This window comes from Stegostoma tigrinum, chromosome 6 (genome assembly GCF_030684315.1).
Source record: "Stegostoma tigrinum isolate sSteTig4 chromosome 6, sSteTig4.hap1, whole genome shotgun sequence".
Lineage (NCBI taxonomy): Eukaryota > Metazoa > Chordata > Chondrichthyes > Orectolobiformes > Stegostomatidae > Stegostoma > Stegostoma tigrinum.
Genome location: NC_081359.1, coordinates 61,372,791 through 61,391,934, shown reverse-complemented (window position 1 = coordinate 61,391,934; position 19,144 = coordinate 61,372,791). Strand labels below are relative to the sequence as shown.

The following is a 19,144-nucleotide window of genomic DNA, read 5'->3' as shown; positions in this document are numbered from 1 at the left end:
AAAATGTCTTGGGTGGTGGGGTCGGATTGTAAATGGCGGAAGTGTCGGAGGATGATGCGTTGTATCCGGAGGTTGGTAGGGTGGTGTGTGAGAACGAGGGGGATCCTCTTAGGGCGGTTGTGGCAGAGGCGGAATGTGAGGGATGTGTTGCGGGAAATACGGGAGACGCGGTCAAGGGCGTACTCCATCACTGTGGGGGGAAAGTTGCGGTCCTTAAAGAACTTGGACATCTGGGATGTGCGGGAGTGGAATGTCTTATCGTGGGAGCAGATGCGGCGGAGGCGGAGGAATTGGGAATAGGGGATGGAATTTTTGCAGGGGGGTGGGTGGGAGGAGGTGTATTCTAGGTAGCTGTGGGAGTCGGTGGGCTTGAAATGGACATCAGTTACAAGCTGGTTGCCTGAGATGGAGACTGAGAGGTCCAAGAAGGTGAGGGATGTGCTGGAGATGGCCCAGGTGAACTGAAGGTTGGGGTGGAAGGTGTTGTGAAGTGGATGAACTGTTCGAGCTCCTCTGGGGAGCAAGAGGCGGCGCCGATACAGTCATCAATGTACCGGAGGAAGAGGTGGGGTTTGGGGCCTGTGTAGGTGCGGAAGAGGGACTGTTCCACGTAACCTACAAAGAGGCAGGCATAGCTGGGGCCCACGCGGGTGCCCATGGCCACCCCCTTAGTCTGTAGGAAGTGGGAGGAGTCAAAAGAGAAGTTGTTGAGTGTGAGGACGAGTTCAGCTAGGCGGATGATAGTGTCGGTGGAGGGGGACTGGTCGGGCCTACGGGACAGGAAGAAGCGGAGGGCCTTGAGGCCATCTCCATGCGGAATGCAGGTGTACAGGGACTGGATGTCCATGGTGAATATGAGGTGTTGGGGGCCAGGGAATTAGAAGTCCTGGAGGAGGTGGAGGACGTGGGTGGTATCACGGACGTAGGTGGGGAGTTCCTGGACCAAAGGGGAGAAAATGGAGTCCAGATAGGTGGAGATGAGTTCGGTGGGGCAGGAGCAGGCTGAGACGATGGGTCGACCAGGGCAGGCAGGTTTGTGGATTTTGGGAAGGAGATAGAAACGGGCCGTGCGGGGTTGGGGAACAGTGAGGTTGGAGGCTGTGGGTGGGAGGTCCCCTGAGGTGATGAGGTCGTGAATGGTGTTGGAGATGATGGTTTGGTGCTCGGGTGTGGGGTCATGATCGAGGAGGTGGTAGGAGGTGGTGTCGGAGAGTTGGCGTCTGGCCTCGGCGATGTAGAGGTCAGTGCGCCATACTACCACTGCGCCACCCTTGTCTGCGGGTTTGATGGTGAGGTTGGGGTTGGAGCGGAGGGAGCGGAGTGCTGCCCGTTCTGCGGGGCAGAGGTTGGAGTGGGTGAGAGGGGTGGAGAGGTTGAGGCGGTTAATGTCTCGACGGCAGTTGGAGATGAAGAGGTCGAGGGAGGGTAGGAGGCCTGGGGGTGGTGTCCAGGAGGAGGACTTGTGTTGGAAGCGGGTGAAGGGGTCAGTGGAAGGAGGGTTAGGTTCCCGGTTGAAGAAGTAGGCATGGAGGCGAAGACGGCGGAAAAACTGCTCTATGTCCAACCGTGACTGGTATTCGTTGATGTGTGGTTGTAGGGAGACAAAGGTGAGCCCCTTACTAAGGACTGACCGTTCATCCTCAGTCAGTGGGAGGTCTGGGGGGATGGTGAAGATGCGGCAGGGCTCAGTGTGGCTGTCTTCTCTGGGGTTGCTGGCTGTGGAGGTTGTGGGCGGAGCGATGAGGTCGTCGGCCGTGGGCGGGGTTCCGTCGGCCGTGGGCGGGGTTCCGTCGGCGTCGGCCGTGCCCAGTTCGTCCCCTCCTCCCACTGCACCACACAGCCAGCCCAGCTCTTCCCCCCCACCCACTGCATCCCAAAACCAGTCCAACCTGTCTCTGCCTCCCTAACCTGTTCTTCCTCTCACCCATCCCTTCCTCCCACCCCAAGCCGCACCCCCATCTACCTACTAACCTCATCCCACCTCCTTGACCTGTCCGTCTTCCCTGGACTGACCTATCCCCTCCCTACCTCCCCACCTACACTCTCTCCACCTATCTTCTTTACTCTCCATCTTCGGTCCGCCTCCCCCTCTCTCCCTATTTATTCCAGTTCCCTCTCCCCATCCCCCTCTCTGATGAAGGGTCTAGGCCCGAAACGTCAGCTTTTGTGCTCCTGAGATGCTGCTTGGCCTGCTGTGTTCATCCAGCCTCACATTTTATTATCTTTGCTAGGTCTGCCACTTGCTCCAGAGGTGTGCAATGACATCTCTGAATAGGTTGATTGTAAATATTCAAAAGTCCTAAGATGCTCTCAGTTGTGATGTGTGAAATGATACATGCCCCTGTGCACAAAGACACCTGGTAGCAGCATAGCAACAAAAGGTGTTGGTCCATCTCCGACACCAACTTCTTTGGATGAAGGATGGTTGCTGCCCATGGAGTATGCCCTGAGATGCTGGGAACTGCCGTCCCAGATGGAACCCCTGAGGAGCAAATGATGAGCTGAATCTACCAGGTACCTGCTCAGACTTTCATGTCAGGAGTTGTTGCTGTCTAGTTTCAATCCACTACCTTGGAAATAACAAACTGTAGATAAATGAGTTTACATTAAGTAATAATGAGATTTTAATGCATATAAATGAGCTTCTACCCATTTACGTGAGATTCTTGTCTCACCATTCAAACCTTGGATGGAAAACCAAAAGGTTTTTGCATAATATCAACGATATCTTCTTTCAATTTCCATCATGTTTAACCAAGTGATTCCACCATTGCCCATAGGTTCCACCTATTAATTTAAATGCAAGTCTGAGTTCCAAATTTGTTAATCTAATTGATTCTGTTGAACATTATTACCTTGTACCATGTCAGATCTTCTTTATTATTCTTGTACTCCTCTATTTGTGGACAATGCAATTCAATAGATGTTCCAATGTCAGCATCTCGTTCATATGTTAGTTCTTCCGTGTAACAACTTTCATTAATTGGTGTAACATTCAAAGTCACGTTTTCACCCATGATATTGTGAGTTCCATTGCTATTATGCAGAAAGCAGGTTAGAATAAATGATGCTGAACATATAATTGGGAAAATAAATAAGAAGAACAGATGTAGCAGTCAGTTCCAAATTAGACTGCTTTATTCCCTCTCACTCTTGCTCTCTACAATAGATTTTTGCACAAGGTTCATGATCATTCACAGTAATGAAGCAAAAGACACTCACATTCCAATGACATCATTAACCCAAGACACATTTAATCAGCTGCTTATCCGGAATGGTAAGTCAATGTAAAGTCATTCTCTGCAGCACTGTCACAATATAATCATGGGATGCTTACCGCCTCCCTGAAAGAACAGAGGACCAAATGCATGAAATAGTCCAGCACAAAGTAATACATTTCTTTGGTACCCATAGCAATAGACTCAATATCCATGCGTTTCACTGCAAGAACACTTCACTGGAAGTATATTCCATTAAAAACAATTCATGAACTTTGTGTTAAAAGACTTTCCTACCTGGATGATCATTACCAATCAGATGTTCAGAAACAGGAGAACCTCATTACCTTTAATTCAGATCAGCCTAACTTGAAGAAATATTTATGTTCCTTTCATGTCACCGAGTCAAAACCATGAATAAACGTAACATTGCAAAGACTGCGTGGGAAATAAGTATTAATTAAAATGGCCTTGCTGAGTCTGGGGGAGAAGTAGAGTTGGATCTGGGTCAATGTGAGGTGGGGTGGTGGTGGTGTCGGGTCCAGGATACCGGGTTGGGAGGCACAGTTGGAATCAGTGTGCTTGGAACACAAGGAGGAGGGGTATCAGACATCATGGGGACCAGGTCTGAGGCGTTCAGGTACCTGCAGGTAGAAATGGAGGTGTGTGCGCGACTGCGTGTCTGCGTATAGTGGGGTTGGGAGGGGGGGATTGTCACTTTCATGTCCTCTAACTGTTTCTGACTAACTATTCAGGGCAATCAGTTGGAACCCTCGAAGTCTCAAACACTAATTCAATTTTGAGGATATTTTCAGAGTGTTCTGGGTGCCAGATAATTGCCCTTTAGAATTTTCAACTTCGCAAACAATTTCCATGGACTCAGCTACATTGGGCTGCAAATCTGCAAGAAGTCAACCCACAACTGTCTAACTGCTACAACAATTAACTACTTATGGGAAGATCTGGGCCAAACTGATTAACATCATCTAGTTAACGTTCAATTTCTAATACCATAAAGGCTACATAGTAGTATGCAATGGATTTGATCTAAAGTTATTTATCTTAATGTAGAGAAGTAAAGTTAAAGCTCAACAAACAGCGATAGCCCGAGAGTATCATATACAAAGAAATGTGGTTAGAGAAAAATTGAAGAGCATATTTTGGTTGGCAAAGTATAAGCCATTGATTTTGAAAACTGTCAGCCAGGAAAAAGTTGAAAGTTTTAACGAGAAGCTTTGCACTTTGTGCTTGTTGATAAAGGTGAGAAAGAAAGACCGGGGCATTGAACATTCTCAGTCTGTGGTCTTCTCTCCATAATTTTCAAAAAATCAAAAAACACAGGCTACTACATACAGTCTATCATCAAGAGTAGCTGTAGGACGGATATAAGTGCAGGGAAAATAGATGAACAGTCAAAAAGGAGGTGGTGAATAGTGATAATGGGGAGTGAAAACATGCGCAAATGGTATGAATTGAATAATATTGAAAGAGAGTGTGGTTAGCAGAGTAAGCAAATGCCTGTAAAGACCAGGTAGAATAATGGCTTAAGAAGGGGATCGAACAGCAACAGGAAGGAGAAGGCAGCAAACTGTGATGCTGGTGCTTTTGAAAGAAAAACGAAAAAGTTATAAGAAAAGCAAATGCCAGCATCAGCTGCAGGAGATTCGGGAGGGACCATGTCAAAATGAAATGAGGGAAGGCAAAGCATGATCCTTAGGCCACCAGGGAAAGTAAAGAATACTACTTTGAATGGACAGACTGGAGTAAAAGTCCAAGATTTGTTATATTGGTTCAGGCACAGTGTTTCAAGCTCCAACATATATGAGTCAAGAGTGCTATTGAACTGGAAATTTTGAAGAGAGTCTCCCTGTGAAAGTTATAGGTACTAAATCCATGCATGTGCTTTACAATTCGAGACAGAAAGGAACTATCCCATTATCTCTGGGTCATTAATAGTCCTATTGGCCTGTTGAAATTCCATAAATGGACTTATTAATTTTTAGATTGAAAGACTCATCACATAGCAAAATTCTTATTCCATAATTCCCTACCAATGCATTTTCAGTATCTGTCATTATTCTTCAGACTGTTTTTCTTCTCAAGAAATGTTGGATACACCAAAAGGTTAAGTTTAAAGTGAGAGGTAATTAATGGCTAGATCTTAAGCTGAGAGACATTTTAGGAGATTTGTCAATATATTCCTGGTTTTCATCTTAATGTTGACTGATGGCATCCAATTCAAAAAAATGACCCATCCCCTCCCTCCACACACACGTGCCAGCATACATAATTATCATTATTTCTACTTACGAGAACAAACAGAAGTATCTTCCAGTGTCATTCAAGGTTGCAGGCCAAAAACCGAGCAAGAATCCTTCAACAGTAAACCTGCCTGCTCCGCCTATAAGTTCAATACTACCATTTTCATGTAGCTCCTTAAACCAAGTAATTGCAGATCCATGTGCCTGAAGGTCATTCATGGCATGACAAGTAGATGAGATACACAATCTACAACGTAAACGGGCATGTTCGCCTTCGAGGGCATAGACTGTTGTCATTACACCAGGAGGACATCTGACAATTTGATTTGCTATAAATAAATCAAAGTTTTTAGACATTGTTAGAATATAGCAGCATGTTACACCACAATGAAAAATGTAATTTTGAGAGGTAGATATTTAGTTTATAATAATTTATATTGATCATAAAATCAGAATGATACAAAGTTTGAGATAAAAATATTAAGAGGGTTAATTAAAATTTTAGTCAAAATTTGGATATTCAAGAGTGGTATTAAAGTCGAGGACACAAGTGGAGAGTTTAGGAAACTCTGAAATCCAGAGCCAAGGTGGGTGAAGGCGTAGAAGATAATGATGGGGCAAAAGTAATGAAGGAGGCACAGAAGGCCAGAGCTGGTAAAAACTGCATTCTCATATTTCTCATGCCCTGAAAATATCTAACAGGATACAAAGAGTTGTGTCCATGAATAGATTTGATGACAAAGTTGAGAATTTAAAATTTAAGACTTTGATAGTCAAGGAGAAAACCACGGGATGTCGTGTAGAAGAGATAGGGGCAGTAGAGTTGTGGTTGAGCTGGACTCTATGATGGTTGGGAAGAAGCAATGTAGTAGTGGAAACCAAAACAGAAATTGCCTGGAAAAGCTCAACAGGTCTGGCAGCATCTGTGGAGAGAAATCACAGGCCTTACTTCCAGGGATTGGAGTCGGAGGGAGGCACAGCCAGTGCACACAGTAATATAAATCTAACTTACAGCAGGGATTCATGGCCATGTTTCCCAGAGCGGAGTCAAAGGGATGTACACCTGGAGCATGGTAATATAAATCTAACTGACCGCAGGGATTCGCAGCCTTGTTTTCCGGAGCGGAGTCAGAGAGAGATGTAGCCAGAGTAACTGAAACCTAACTGGAAAGGTGACATCACAGGAAAACTGTGACCTGATTGGCTGGTAGGAAATCTGGCCAAGGTACAGAAAGGACACTCCAGAACTAATAAATAAAATTAACTAACTGGGATTAACCAACTAATACCTGAATTAACCAAGTAGAGATGGCTGGGCAGGTGATGTGCTGTAGCTGTATGATGTGGGAGCTGGCAGCTCCTATTGTGAACTGGAGTGACCACATCTACAGCAAGTGCAATGTATTACCGTGGATCAAGGATTGGTTAACTAACAGGAAGCAAAGATTGGAGATAAATGAATATTTTTCTGTTGGCGGACAGTGACTAGTGATGTGCTCCTGGGATCAGTGCTTGGACCGCAGTTGTTTATAACTTACACAGATGATTTGGAGTTGGGGACCACATGTAGTGTGTCAAAGTTGGCAAATAACACTAAAAGATGAGCAGTGGAACAAAGTGTGCAGAGGATTCTGAAAGTTTGCAGGGTGATACAGATAGTTTAAGTAAATTGATGAAGGTCTGGCAGATGGAATTCAATGTTGATAGATGTGAAGTTATCCATTTTGGCAGGAATAACAGTAGAAGGGACTATTACTTGAATGGTAAGAAGTAGCAGCATGCTGCTGTGCTGAGGGACCTGGATGTCCTTGTCCATGAATCACAGAAGGTTGGTTTACAGATGCAATGGTTAAGAAAGCAAAGAGAACTTTGTCCTTCATTGGCAGAGGGATTGAGTTTAAAAGCAGGGAGGCTATGTTACAGCTGTATAGGTTGCTGGTGAGGCCACACCTGGAGTAATGTGTGCAGTTTTGGTCACCTTATCTGAGAAAGAATGTACTGGCACTGCAGTGGGTGCACAGGAGATTCACAAGGGGGACTCCAGAACTGAGACGGTTGGCTTATGAGGAGAGGCTGAATAGACTGGGATTACATTCATTGGAATTTGGAAGAATGAGGGGGGGGGTGCATCTTCCAGAAATATATAAAATTATGAAGGGGACGGATAAGACAGAAGCAAGGAGATTGATTCTAGTTTCACCCGCCAGTGGAAACAGAGGGCATAGCATCAAAATTGGGATGACCAGATTTACGACTGAATTGAGGAGGAACTTGTTCTCCCAAAAGGGTTGTGAATCTGTGGAATTTGCTGCCCAGTGAAGTAGTTGAGGCTTCCTCATTGAATGTTTTTAAAAAGTTAAGATAATTCATTACTGTTCAAGAAATTAACTAAGAGTTATGGTGAGAGGTGAGTAAGCATAACTGAGGCCATGAAATCAAAAACAGCCATGATCTTAATCAATGGCGGAGCAGGCTCAAAGGGCCAGATGGCCTACTCCTGTTCCTGGTTCTCATGTTCTTAATGCTCCAGGTCCAGTGAACCTTTCTCAGAACCAGCAGTTTACTGTGGAGGTGACAAAGGCAAGAATGAGACAGCATTGAAGGCCGGCAACTCAACAAAATTATAAGTAGAATTTCTGCCTAGTGGATACAATTAGAGTCATAAGTTCAGCTCAGGGTCAAACAATACGCTGATGTTGTGAACAAATTCATTCGACCAAAAATAATGGCCACTGAAAGGAAGGTAAAGGTGCAGAGTTTGTAACCAAAGCTGAAATGCTTTAATGCTTAAAGTTTTAACTGAACGAGACTGTGACTTAGTCACGGCTAGATGCTCAACAGGCAATTTGAGAATACCAGATTAGCCAGGGAAGTGGTGAAGAGGAAGGACTAGTGTGTATGTAGAAGCTGAGCCTATATCTTCAGATGAAGAGGTAAGATGTAGCTGATGAAGAAAAGGGGACCCAGATGTTTAAGAGATATAATAGTACAGTACAAGGCTTGGAAAGAATCCATTACCTGAGATTCTGTGGTTTTGATCTTACAGGCAAGAGTAGGCAGTCTACACATATTCCTACATTATCAAAGTCCAAAACTTTCAGACTTTTTTTTGCAAAACAGAGAACTTGGAATTTTGGAATCATAATCTACAAAAGCTAAAGGAAAGGACAGAAGTAAACACAGAGTACAGCAAGCAATATGAGCAGAATCTGACACAATTTACATGTAATTTATGAGCTCACAAATAGAAAATCTAGATAGATCTTACCTTTAGTGCTGCATCCATTCACCATTTCAGATATGGCAAATGTTAACAAAAATATCCAGGACATTGCAATCACCCTGCAATTCAGAGTAAAATGTTACAGTTTGATTTGCGTCAGACCAGTACAAAATATCAATAAAAAGAAGACAGTGACATGTTCCCTATTCAGTCACTAGATCATGTTACATTGATGTACACATAAAATGTATATTTGCAGACATGTGTTGACATGATACAGTTATCCTCAATCACAAGAGACTCATAGGTTGCATACAGAAGGCTGTCCATCACCTGTTGTTATGTCTAGAAGTTACATGTTGCATACTGGTATCAAGGGGTAAGCTCAATGGAGGGAATCAGTATGTTCACACAAGAGGTCATTGTAGCAGTTTAGAGGGACTACGATTTGATGAGAGTCTGAGGTTGCTTCCATCTCATGAAATATACACTGGTGTTTTACCACTTTAAGACCTGAGCATGCAAGTGAGTCAGGGACTGGGAGAAGAGCATCCAACAAGCAGCAATGAGAACTCCAAGTAGCAGCATGCTATACGAAGGATATGTCCACGGGTTGCTTTGGAACTGCAGGTCATCAGTTTGTCTTAACCTACTTGAGAATTTCAAGTAAATTGAACCTACTCTGTTTACAAATCCAGTGAGGGAGTTGGCTTGAAAGTGGAAGGCAGGGTGGTGATGAAGCGTTGCTTTTCAGACTGTTACACAACGTAAGCACAATAATTTCCAGACAGAAGATTCTGATCAGAGTTCCTTCAAAAATGCAGAGCCACACGTCCAATCTGACAGGTCCATTGTAGTGTAGAGCAGTCAGGGGAAAGAAATCTATAACCATTAAACTCAGTCAGCTGCTGCACTAACTTAGAGATCCAGAATCACAGTCACTGTGACCAGCCACTGCGAAACAGTAAGTGCAAAAGGTAAGTGTAAGGATAGGATGCTTGCTGGCTAGGGAAGGTGTCGTAGTGCAAGGGGCCCACATAGATGATGGAGTGTTGACAGGATGTGGAGTTGGATGGATGGCTAGAGGAGTTGTTGTCTTGTATAAGGGGAGGTGATTGGGTTCTGCAGGTTCTGTGACTGTGAAAGGTAGGTCAGGCCTACAAGCACATAAAAGGGAGGTTGATTCTGGTGGTTCAGCAGGGGACTGAGCCTCACGTTGAAGCAGTTAAGGTCAGATCTGGAGGTGGGGGGAGTCAGTTTAATAGGTGTTAGACTAGGTAAGAGTCTAACATTTCCTGATTACTGTTTACTTAACCGCACGGAACCCTGCAATTTAAATGAATACTTTCAGAGGGTCCTAGGCTTAGCGGAATTGTCCAGTAGAATCTTCAATTTCTTGGGAATTCCTTCAGAGTTTACCATGTCGGGGATTCTGCAGTAGGACCTATACTCAAGTCCCATCTATGCCTCAGGAAAAATTTCCAGCTATTGGAAATTACAGGTTGCAATGTCAAAATTTGGGGCTGACACCAAATTGGAGTGTGTAATTAATAGTGAGACAGTCCAGAGCAAAACATAAGAAGGCATGAAGCACATTAGATTTAAGGGCAATTCAGAACTGGTGGAGGAATTGTAATGCACAATAAACCCACCCCTGTTGACTGCACTGCAGGCTGTGCACCACCGTTCAGGAAATCCCTCCTTCCTTTGTGTTTTGTATCAAATACATTTGTACATTGGCAGAAAATCTTGGTGCATGCAATCTCATGTAAATTTATCCTTCATCTGACTGAAACATGCAAATGCTGTTAAACAGACTATATTTTCGATTTTTCACCCACCCTTGTTTTCACATTGATCATTGCAGAGTTAATTCCAGTCACTTTCCTCGCCAAAGATCCATGGCCTGTATAAATATCTGTCCCACCGTGCCAGGGTACGTCTCCATTTTCCTTACCTAAGTATCCATCTACCTTAATGCAACACCAGAGGTGCTCTTGTGCAAACGGCCTGAAACCATTGGGAACTAAGCTGAAAATCCCCAAACTCAAATTTAATAAGATTGACAGTTAACGCACAGGGGAATCTTTCAATCCATCATTCCAATCCATAATTTAAGGGCATGGAATGCCCTGCCTGCCAATGTAGTTAACTCAGCCACATTAGGGGCATTTAAACAGTCCTTGGATAAGCATATAGATAATGATGGGACAGAGTAGGGGGTTGGGTTTAGATTAGTTCACAGGTCAGCGCAACATCGAGGGCCGAAGGGGCTGTTCTGCGCTGTATTGTTCTATGTTCTATGTCCTATTCCAGGGAGACTGGAACCTATATACAGAGGGAAGAACAAATGTAAAACCCACATCCTTCACCAGAATGTGTTTGTTGTTAGTCAATTAAGAATTCAGGTTATTGCATTTCCATTATTGTTGTTCTTTATTCATCTTAAAATACTGAAATTTAAACAGATCTGACTGTCCTCTGTAAGTTGGTCTAAGGCAAAATGCTTCATAGGAGGAGGCCTACACTTGACCGAATCATTTGAAGTCTTCCATTGTATCATCTAAGCAAACTCAAAAGAAGCTCCACTGCCCCATAAGCCATTCTTCAATAGCAGGTGACACCCCTCATCCGGGCAAAGAATAGGTAGGTGATTAAGCAACAGAGACAATAGGATAGTGCTACAGGTGGTATTTCTGCTCAGCAATGTGATTCAGCACACAGCCAATAATCTGGAAATGTAAATGTTCTGAGAGTCAGTCTAAGGCAAGACATTTAGTAGGACGAGTACCTCAGAAATGTAAATTATTTCTGAAAACACTCCTAAAATGAAAGCAACAAGTACCAAAATTGCCATGAGGTCTGTGGTTACCACAAGGATCTGACAATAGTCAAAAATAGAGGCATCTGTTCCAAGGCCACACAATTGTGCTATATGTAAATGTAGATGACCTATTTAATTAAACCAACTGAGTACCGTTAGACGTAGCACAAACCTGTGAAGTGCTAAAAAGCCAGACTAGATTTTGCAAATTGCAATTTGTTGACCATCATTTAAAAATTGCTTCATTCTTCAGATTAGTGGAAAGAAAAATACAAAAAAGGTTTAAAATTGTAACCCTGTATTCTTCCTCTATTCTATTACCTTACGTGCTTTGTACGGTATGATCTGCCTGTACTGCATGCAAAACAAAATTTTTCACCGTACCTCTAGGTATGTGACAATAATAAATCAAACATAGGTTGTACATTTTTATAGCATTACTGGGAATGATGTTGGATTTGGTGCTTAAGCAGCAGGATTTCATCAATTCACTAAAACCTTTATTTACATTTCTAGTTATTTGGACTTATTGGACATCAGTTTATTTTAATCTTAAACTTTCCTTTCCTCTTTGATCTTCTTAAAATGTGTTTCTAGCTTATGAACAGCACTTGGCAAACCAAACTGATTATCCATCCTGGTTACATTGAAAGGATGCTGAAGGGCTTCCTAAACTACTAGATGGTGCACGCATAATGGTGTCTGGTCCGGTCTTCAAGGATTTTGAAACAATGGTGATAAAAGGTATGATAGTATGTGTATGAGTCAGGATAGTGCATGATTCAGAGCAGAATGGCTGCTAACCTGGCTTTGGGGTCCAGCATTGATAGAGGCTTCAACTATCACACTAAACTTACATGGAACTCTCATATTTGGGTGTACCATCAAGAGAATAGCCTTTACCCCATGGGGGAGGCATCTGCTGTCCACTCCCAAGATGATAACATGCCTGTGCACCAAGCACCAACTCCAATTGCATCTTTATTAATTCCACACAGCCAGCTACACAAGACTGACATCATCTAGGCTGAGATGTTGTCGCCTGTCGTGGACCCTGAAGACCAAGTCACTTAAGGTCTACCACTGTAGTCATTTAAATATTCTCAAAGGAAGCTCCATTCCCTCATACTTTAACAGCTGCTGATACTGCTCATCAGAGCAATGAATAAACAAACGACCGAGAGAAAGACAGTCCAGTGTGGTGCTTAAGTTGGGATCTCATTATAACCATACAATGCAGCATGCAGCTAATAATCTGGAAATTCAGTCAGAACTGTACTGCAATGATCTTCCAGAAATGCCCAAAAAGTGCTAGCATTACCCGAACACACCATTAGACTGCTTAATGAGGTTGCTGATTCCCCTACTGTAAACCACCTCTGCATCAACAATGGTTTCCAGGCTGGAGTCACAGGCCATGTCTGGAAGAGATTTGCCACTGTCACCAAGTGTCCAGCCTGTAACGTAATGGTCTGCTTCTAATGAAGGCAGCACAGCGTGCAGGATGGATGATTCATGATTACTCCTTACAAGCCAGATTCCCTCACACCACATGCTCTCCTATAAGCCCCGCAATTATTTTTAGAATTTGTTTCAATTTCCTTTTGAAAGCCACAATCAAAATCAGCATCCTTCACACCCTCAGAAAGCACAGCCCACACTCTAGCACATACTGGGTAAATGTTCCTTTTACAGTGGTTGGCTTTTTTTGTCAATCACCTTAAAATTAGTGTACTCTAGTTCTTGACTCTTCTGCAAATAGTAAGTGCTCCTCTCCATTTACAATGTCTGAATTACTCATGGTTGTGAATTCTTTTCTGAAATCTTTTCTAAAAATAACAACGGTGTTATCAGTTTAGCTATTTGACTGAAGTTCTTCCTTGAAACTATGCTTATCAATCTTCTCTGCATCCTCTCTAACACCTTCACATCCTTCCTAAATTGGTCACAGAATTACATAGAAACTACATATAGCAGCAACAGTAGGCTATTCAAGCCTGCTCAACCATTCAATATGATCATGGGTGAACTCCAAATCTAGGTTAGTAAGTAGCTCAAGAAAATCAACTGTTACCATTATAGCAGTTTGTCTCCAACATGGTGTTTTCCCTGATACTGCAAAATTGTAGCAAATGAAACGTGTGGATGTTGCAATAATTAAGAATTCAATATTTATTGCAGTCAACTATAAAATTATTACATTAACAGGCACATAAGCATCTGGGCTCATTTTGCACAATTATACTACAACAGTTTGTGACATATTTCCAGTAAAGTGTCATCCTTCAAGTGATCCCAAAGTAAGACGGAGTATGAGGTTTTTAAATCTCAGGTTGCTAGTTTTGTTACAATAATCTCCCTCCTATGAGCCAAAGCCTTCACCTGCTTCAAGACAACCACTATCATCTCCATATATAAGGAAACACATGCAGTGTGCCTTAATGACTACTGCCCAGTGGCTCTGACCTCGATAATCATGAAGTGCCTCGAGAAGCTGGTCATGACCCACATCAACTCCAGTTGCCCAACCTACCTTGATCCCTTACCATTTGCCTACCGACATAGCAGGTCCACAGAGGATGTCATACCCCTAGCTCTGCACGCATCCCTAGAACACTTGGCCAATGAAGACACCTATGTCAGGCTCTATTATTGACTACAGCTCCTCCTTCAACACCATTATCTCCTCCAGACTGATCTCAACACTGTGCGGCCTTCGCCTTGGCTCTGCCCTCTGCAACTGGATCCTCAGCTTTCTGACTCATAGACCATAATCAGTGAGGATAGGTAACTGCATCTCCTCCATGATAACACTCAACACTGGAGACCCCCCCCCCCAAAGGATGGATCCTCAGCCCCTACTGTACTCCCTGTACACCTACGACGGTGTTGCCAAATTCCAAACAAACCCTGTTTACAAGTTCGTTAATGACATCAAGATAGTGAGATGGATATCTAACAATTATGAGTCAAAATACAGAAGGGAGATAGAGGGCTTGCTGACATGGTGCAACGAAAACAACCTGTCTCTCAACATTGGTAAAACTAAAGAACTGATCATTGACTTCAGAAAGAAAGGAGAATACGCTCCCATCTACATCAATGGAACTGAGGTTGAGAACATGGACAGCGTCAAGTTACTCAGAGTGACGATAACCAACAAACTGTCCTGGACATGGAAATGTGACAGTCAAGACGACATAACAACACCTTTTCTGCCCAGGTGGCTCAGGAAATTTGGCATGTCCATAAGATCCCTCACTAACTTCTACAGATGTGCAATTGAAAGCATACTGTCCAGGTGCATAATGACCTGGTATGGTAACTGCTCTGCCCAGGATGGTAAGAAACTACAGAAGGTTGCGTGCACGGCCCAGATCATCGTGGAAGCCAAACTTCCATCCATGGACATCATTTCCATGACTCGCTGCCACAGAAAGGTGGCCAACAACAAATATTATTGCACCCGGGTAATGACCTCCTACAACCTCTTCTGTACTGCTTTTTCAGGCAGAAGATACAGAAGCTTAAACACACACGAGCAGGTTCAGGAACAGCTTCTTCCCGGCCATTGTCAGACTATTGAATGGACTATAGCCTCAAATAATGTAACCTGCAGTGTAACCTGTATGCCTCTAAGTCTTTTTTCATCTGTACATCCTTTGCCTGCTGTGATCTGCCTATACTGCCCGTAAACAAAGCTTTTCACTGTATTTCGGTACACAAAAAAAATCATTCAATAAAAGGTATCATGATTATATTTCTTAAAGGTATACTGACGGTGAGACATAGCGCAGCAATAACGAGTCTCCAGAAAGGTATAATCAATATCGCTTCTAAGCTGTGCACATGAACGTCAGGAGGTGCAAGCAGCAGAAAATTAAAGGGAGCGTTGGATATAGGTACTTTAAGTGAGTGAGTAAAAATATGGCAGGTGGAACACAATGTGGGACATGTAACGTTGTCCACATTGGCAGAAAGATCTGGGTATTCTGGCACATGAATGGTTAAAAAAACATGTCGGTACAGCAAGAGATTAACATGGTGAAAGGAATGTGGTCATTTATTGCACAGGAAAGAGACTATAAAATGAGAAATATTCTGATACAGTTCTGCAGGATGTTGTTGAGATGACATATGAAGTACTATACACCGTTTGGTCTCCTTATTTAATATAGGATAGAAGGATGCTAGAAACAGCCCAAATGAAGCTCATCTAGCTGATTCCTTGGATTGTAGGGCTTAGCTCATGAGGAAAGAATGGATAGTTGGGCCTGAATCCATTGCTGTTTAGGACAATGAGGGACAATCTTATTGAATCAAACAAGATCCTTAGGAGACTTCACTGGATGGATGCTGGGAGCATAATAGTTTAAAAATCACTGGTCACTCATTTCAGACAGACAAGAAGAGAAGGAAGCTTGTGAGTCTTCTCCAAAGAACAGTGGAGGTAGGGTGATTGAATATTTTTAAGGCAGAGGTACAAAGATTCTTGGCTACGTGGCAGTCAAAAGTTATTAAGCACAGATCAGAATGTGGAGTGTACACCTAAATCAGATCAGTCACACCCCTACTAAGCAGCAAAGCAGAAAGGAGAGCCTCCAGTCACATGGTCTGAAGGTAGCCAGAGCAGGTAGTCATGGAGGTTAATACCAGGGACCAAGCCTGGAGGATGTCAGATGCAGTGCTAGAAACAGGTTTAATGCCCCGACACAAGTGGTCATGATGAACAAATTCATCTCCAAATGCCACGTCCAACCAATTGTGCCCTACAACCACTGCTCAGTTTACCTCAACCAAATCACTCACCTGGCAACAGTCTGCACTTATACCTATAATCTTCACAACTCAGCCCCATGCATCCTGCTGCAAACCTCACACCCATTTCTCTCAGTCTGCGCGCAATGCCAGTTATTCAACCGTGACAACCATATCATACCGCTTATCGAATGCCCCTTGTGGGTGACAGTGACCTACAATCGGAGATAGCAAGAATGAACTCATATAGAGGATAGAAATGGTTACAAGTCTTAACTCCCTCAGGGAAGAAGTTATTGGAACAGCCATTGCTTTTATCATGCTGTGGCAAGGCTGAAAGCATTGGAGGTAATAGTATACCTAATCCCGTTTTTCACTATAATTTTGGTTTCAAATGTTCATTTTGTGGTCACTTTGATGTTTGCTTTGTGGCCATGTAGACATTATGATGATCAGTGGGAGGTATGAGTTGTGGTGAATGTGCACTTCCATTTTCAGTAACTCAGATCATGATCATGAGCTTATTTTTAATTCACTTATGGAATTCATCATCACTGGCTGGTCAGCATTTGTTGTCAGTCTCTAGTTGCCATTGAGAAAGTAGTGATGAGCTGCCTTCTTTGGCAACTGCAGTCCAGTGCTGTCGGTAGACCCAGATGTCCTTAGGGAGGGAATTCCAGGATTGCGACCTAGCGACAATGACAGAATGGCAATATAGTTTCAAATCATGATGCTGAATGGCTTTAAAGGAAACTTGCAGATGGTAGTGTTTCTGCTGCCCTTGTCCTTCTAAATGGAAGTGGTTGTGGGTTCGGAAAGAGCTGTCTAAAGATTTTTGGTGAGATTCTGCAGTGCATCTTGTAAATAGTGTGCACAGTTGCTACTGAGTGTCAGTGGTGGAGGGAGTAGACACTTGTGGATGTGGTGCCAATCAAGTGGGCTGCTTTGGTCTGAATGGTGTCAAGCTTCTAGAGTGTTGGTCGAACTGCACTCATCCCAGCAAATGGGGAGTATTCCATGATACTCCTGAATTGTGTCTGGTGGACAGGCTTTAGAGAGTCAGGAAGTAAGTTACCGACCACAGTACACCTGGCTTCTGATCTGCTCTTGCAGCCACTGTGTTTACGTGGTGAGTCCAGTTGAGTTCTGGTCAATGGTAACATCCAGGATGTTGATAGTGGGAGATTCAGTGATGGTAACACCATTGAACATCAAAAGGATGATGGTTATATTGTCTGTTATTAAAGATGGTTGTTGCCTGGCATTTGTGCGGTGCAAATGTTATTTACCACTTGTCATCTCAAGCATGGATATTGTACATATCTTGCTGCATTTGCACATGGTCTGTTTCAGTATCTGACAAGTTGCAAATGATGCTGGACATCGTACGATCATTGATGAACATCCCCACTTCTGACCTTATCATGGAGAGAAGGTCATTCTTGAAGCAGTTGAAGATGACTGGACATAGAACACTGCCATCAGCAACTCCTCAGAGATTTCCTGGAGCTGTGATGGCTGACATCCAATGACCACAACCCATCTCCTATATTCAAGGTATGACTTCAACCAGCAGAGAATTTACCCCTTAATTCCTATTGATTCCAGTTTTGCTGGGGCTCCTTAATATGCTACATTTGGCAAAATGTGACTTTGAGGTCAAGGATTGCCACTCTCACTTCACTGGTACAATTACAATATGTGAAAGGCATCTGGATGAATACCTGAATAAGAAGGGTTTAGAGTGATATGGGCCAAATGCTGGCAAATGGGGCTAGACTTATTTAGGATATCTGGTCAGCATGGACAAGTTGGACTGAATGGTCCGTTTCCATGTTTTAAATCTGACTCCAAAGCCTCTGGAATTCAACTGTTTTGTTCATGTTTGAACCAAGGTCAGGTATTGAGGTCAGGAGCTGAGTGACCCTGGTGGAGCCCACACTGGGCCTCACTGAGCAAGTTATTGCTGAGCAAGTGCTGCTTAATAGTATTGTTGATGGCACCTTCCATCATTTTACTCATGATTAAGAATAGACTGATGGGCAGAAATTTGCCAGGTTACACGTGTGAATTAGCAAGAACTGCAGATGCCGGTGGAACAGGAAAGCTGACGTTTCGGGTCAGGATTTTTCTTCAGAAAAGGGTCTTTACCAATTTTAAAATCTCCCCACACCTGGCCTCAACCCATGTCCAAGCCTCCCTCTCATCCCCGCCTCCTTGACCTGACTCAACTTGTCCATCTTCTCTCCCACATATCTGCCCCACCCTTTGCACTAACCAATCCCACCACTGCCTACCTACATTCACCTATTGCCAGCCCACCTACCTTCCCCAGCCCAACCCCTCGTCTCTCTCTCTTTATTTCTGAGCTCCGTTCTCTCTCCCCATTTCTAAACAAGGGTCCTGACTCAAAACATCAGCTTTCCTGCTCTGCTATGCTCCTCCAACTCCACACTGTCTTCTTCACCTTGTAGTGGGAAAGGCCAAACTAGAGGAATACAAGAGATTTTTTCATCAACTGTGATCAAACTTCTATTGGGAAGTACAATTAAGAGAGCTCCAAGGTCACTATCTGTAGCTTTTTAAGTGTGATTCTACTTTCAAACAAACCTTCTGGATTGAGTATCCAAGTATCATACAGTAGACAGTCATAGGATCATAGAGGCACACAGCATGGAAATGACCGTTCAGCCCAACAAGTCCACATTGACCATGTTCCCAAGCTAAACTAGTCCTATCCTCCTGCATTTGGCCCAGATCCCTCCAAACCTTTCCTATTCAAGTATTTATCCAAATGTCTTTTAAATGGTGAAACTAGACCTGCATCCACCACTGCTGCTGTCAGTTCATTCCACACACT

At 43.5% G+C, this 19,144-nt stretch overlaps 1 protein-coding gene across 8 annotated transcripts in view; it reads right to left on the bottom strand.

Moving 5' to 3' along the window:
- Nucleotides 1–19,144, bottom strand: part of LOC125453099 (interleukin-18 receptor 1-like) — a 63,717-nt gene that overhangs the window by 34,563 nt on the left and 10,010 nt on the right. For 7 of the 8 annotated variants that reach the window (XM_059646928.1, XM_059646924.1, XM_059646923.1 and 4 more), the window contains 3 exons: nucleotides 8,748–8,821; nucleotides 5,529–5,808; nucleotides 2,856–3,036 (listed from right to left, as the gene is read on the bottom strand). In XM_059646928.1, the coding sequence (XP_059502911.1) occupies nucleotides 2,856–3,036; nucleotides 5,529–5,808; nucleotides 8,748–8,811 (525 nt within the window). In that variant the 5' untranslated portion in view covers nucleotides 8,812–8,821. Of the gene's footprint in view, nucleotides 1–2,855; nucleotides 3,037–5,528; nucleotides 5,809–8,497; nucleotides 8,635–8,747; nucleotides 8,822–19,144 lie in introns of all 8 variants that reach the window. The other variant, XM_059646929.1, reaches the window with a different exon arrangement.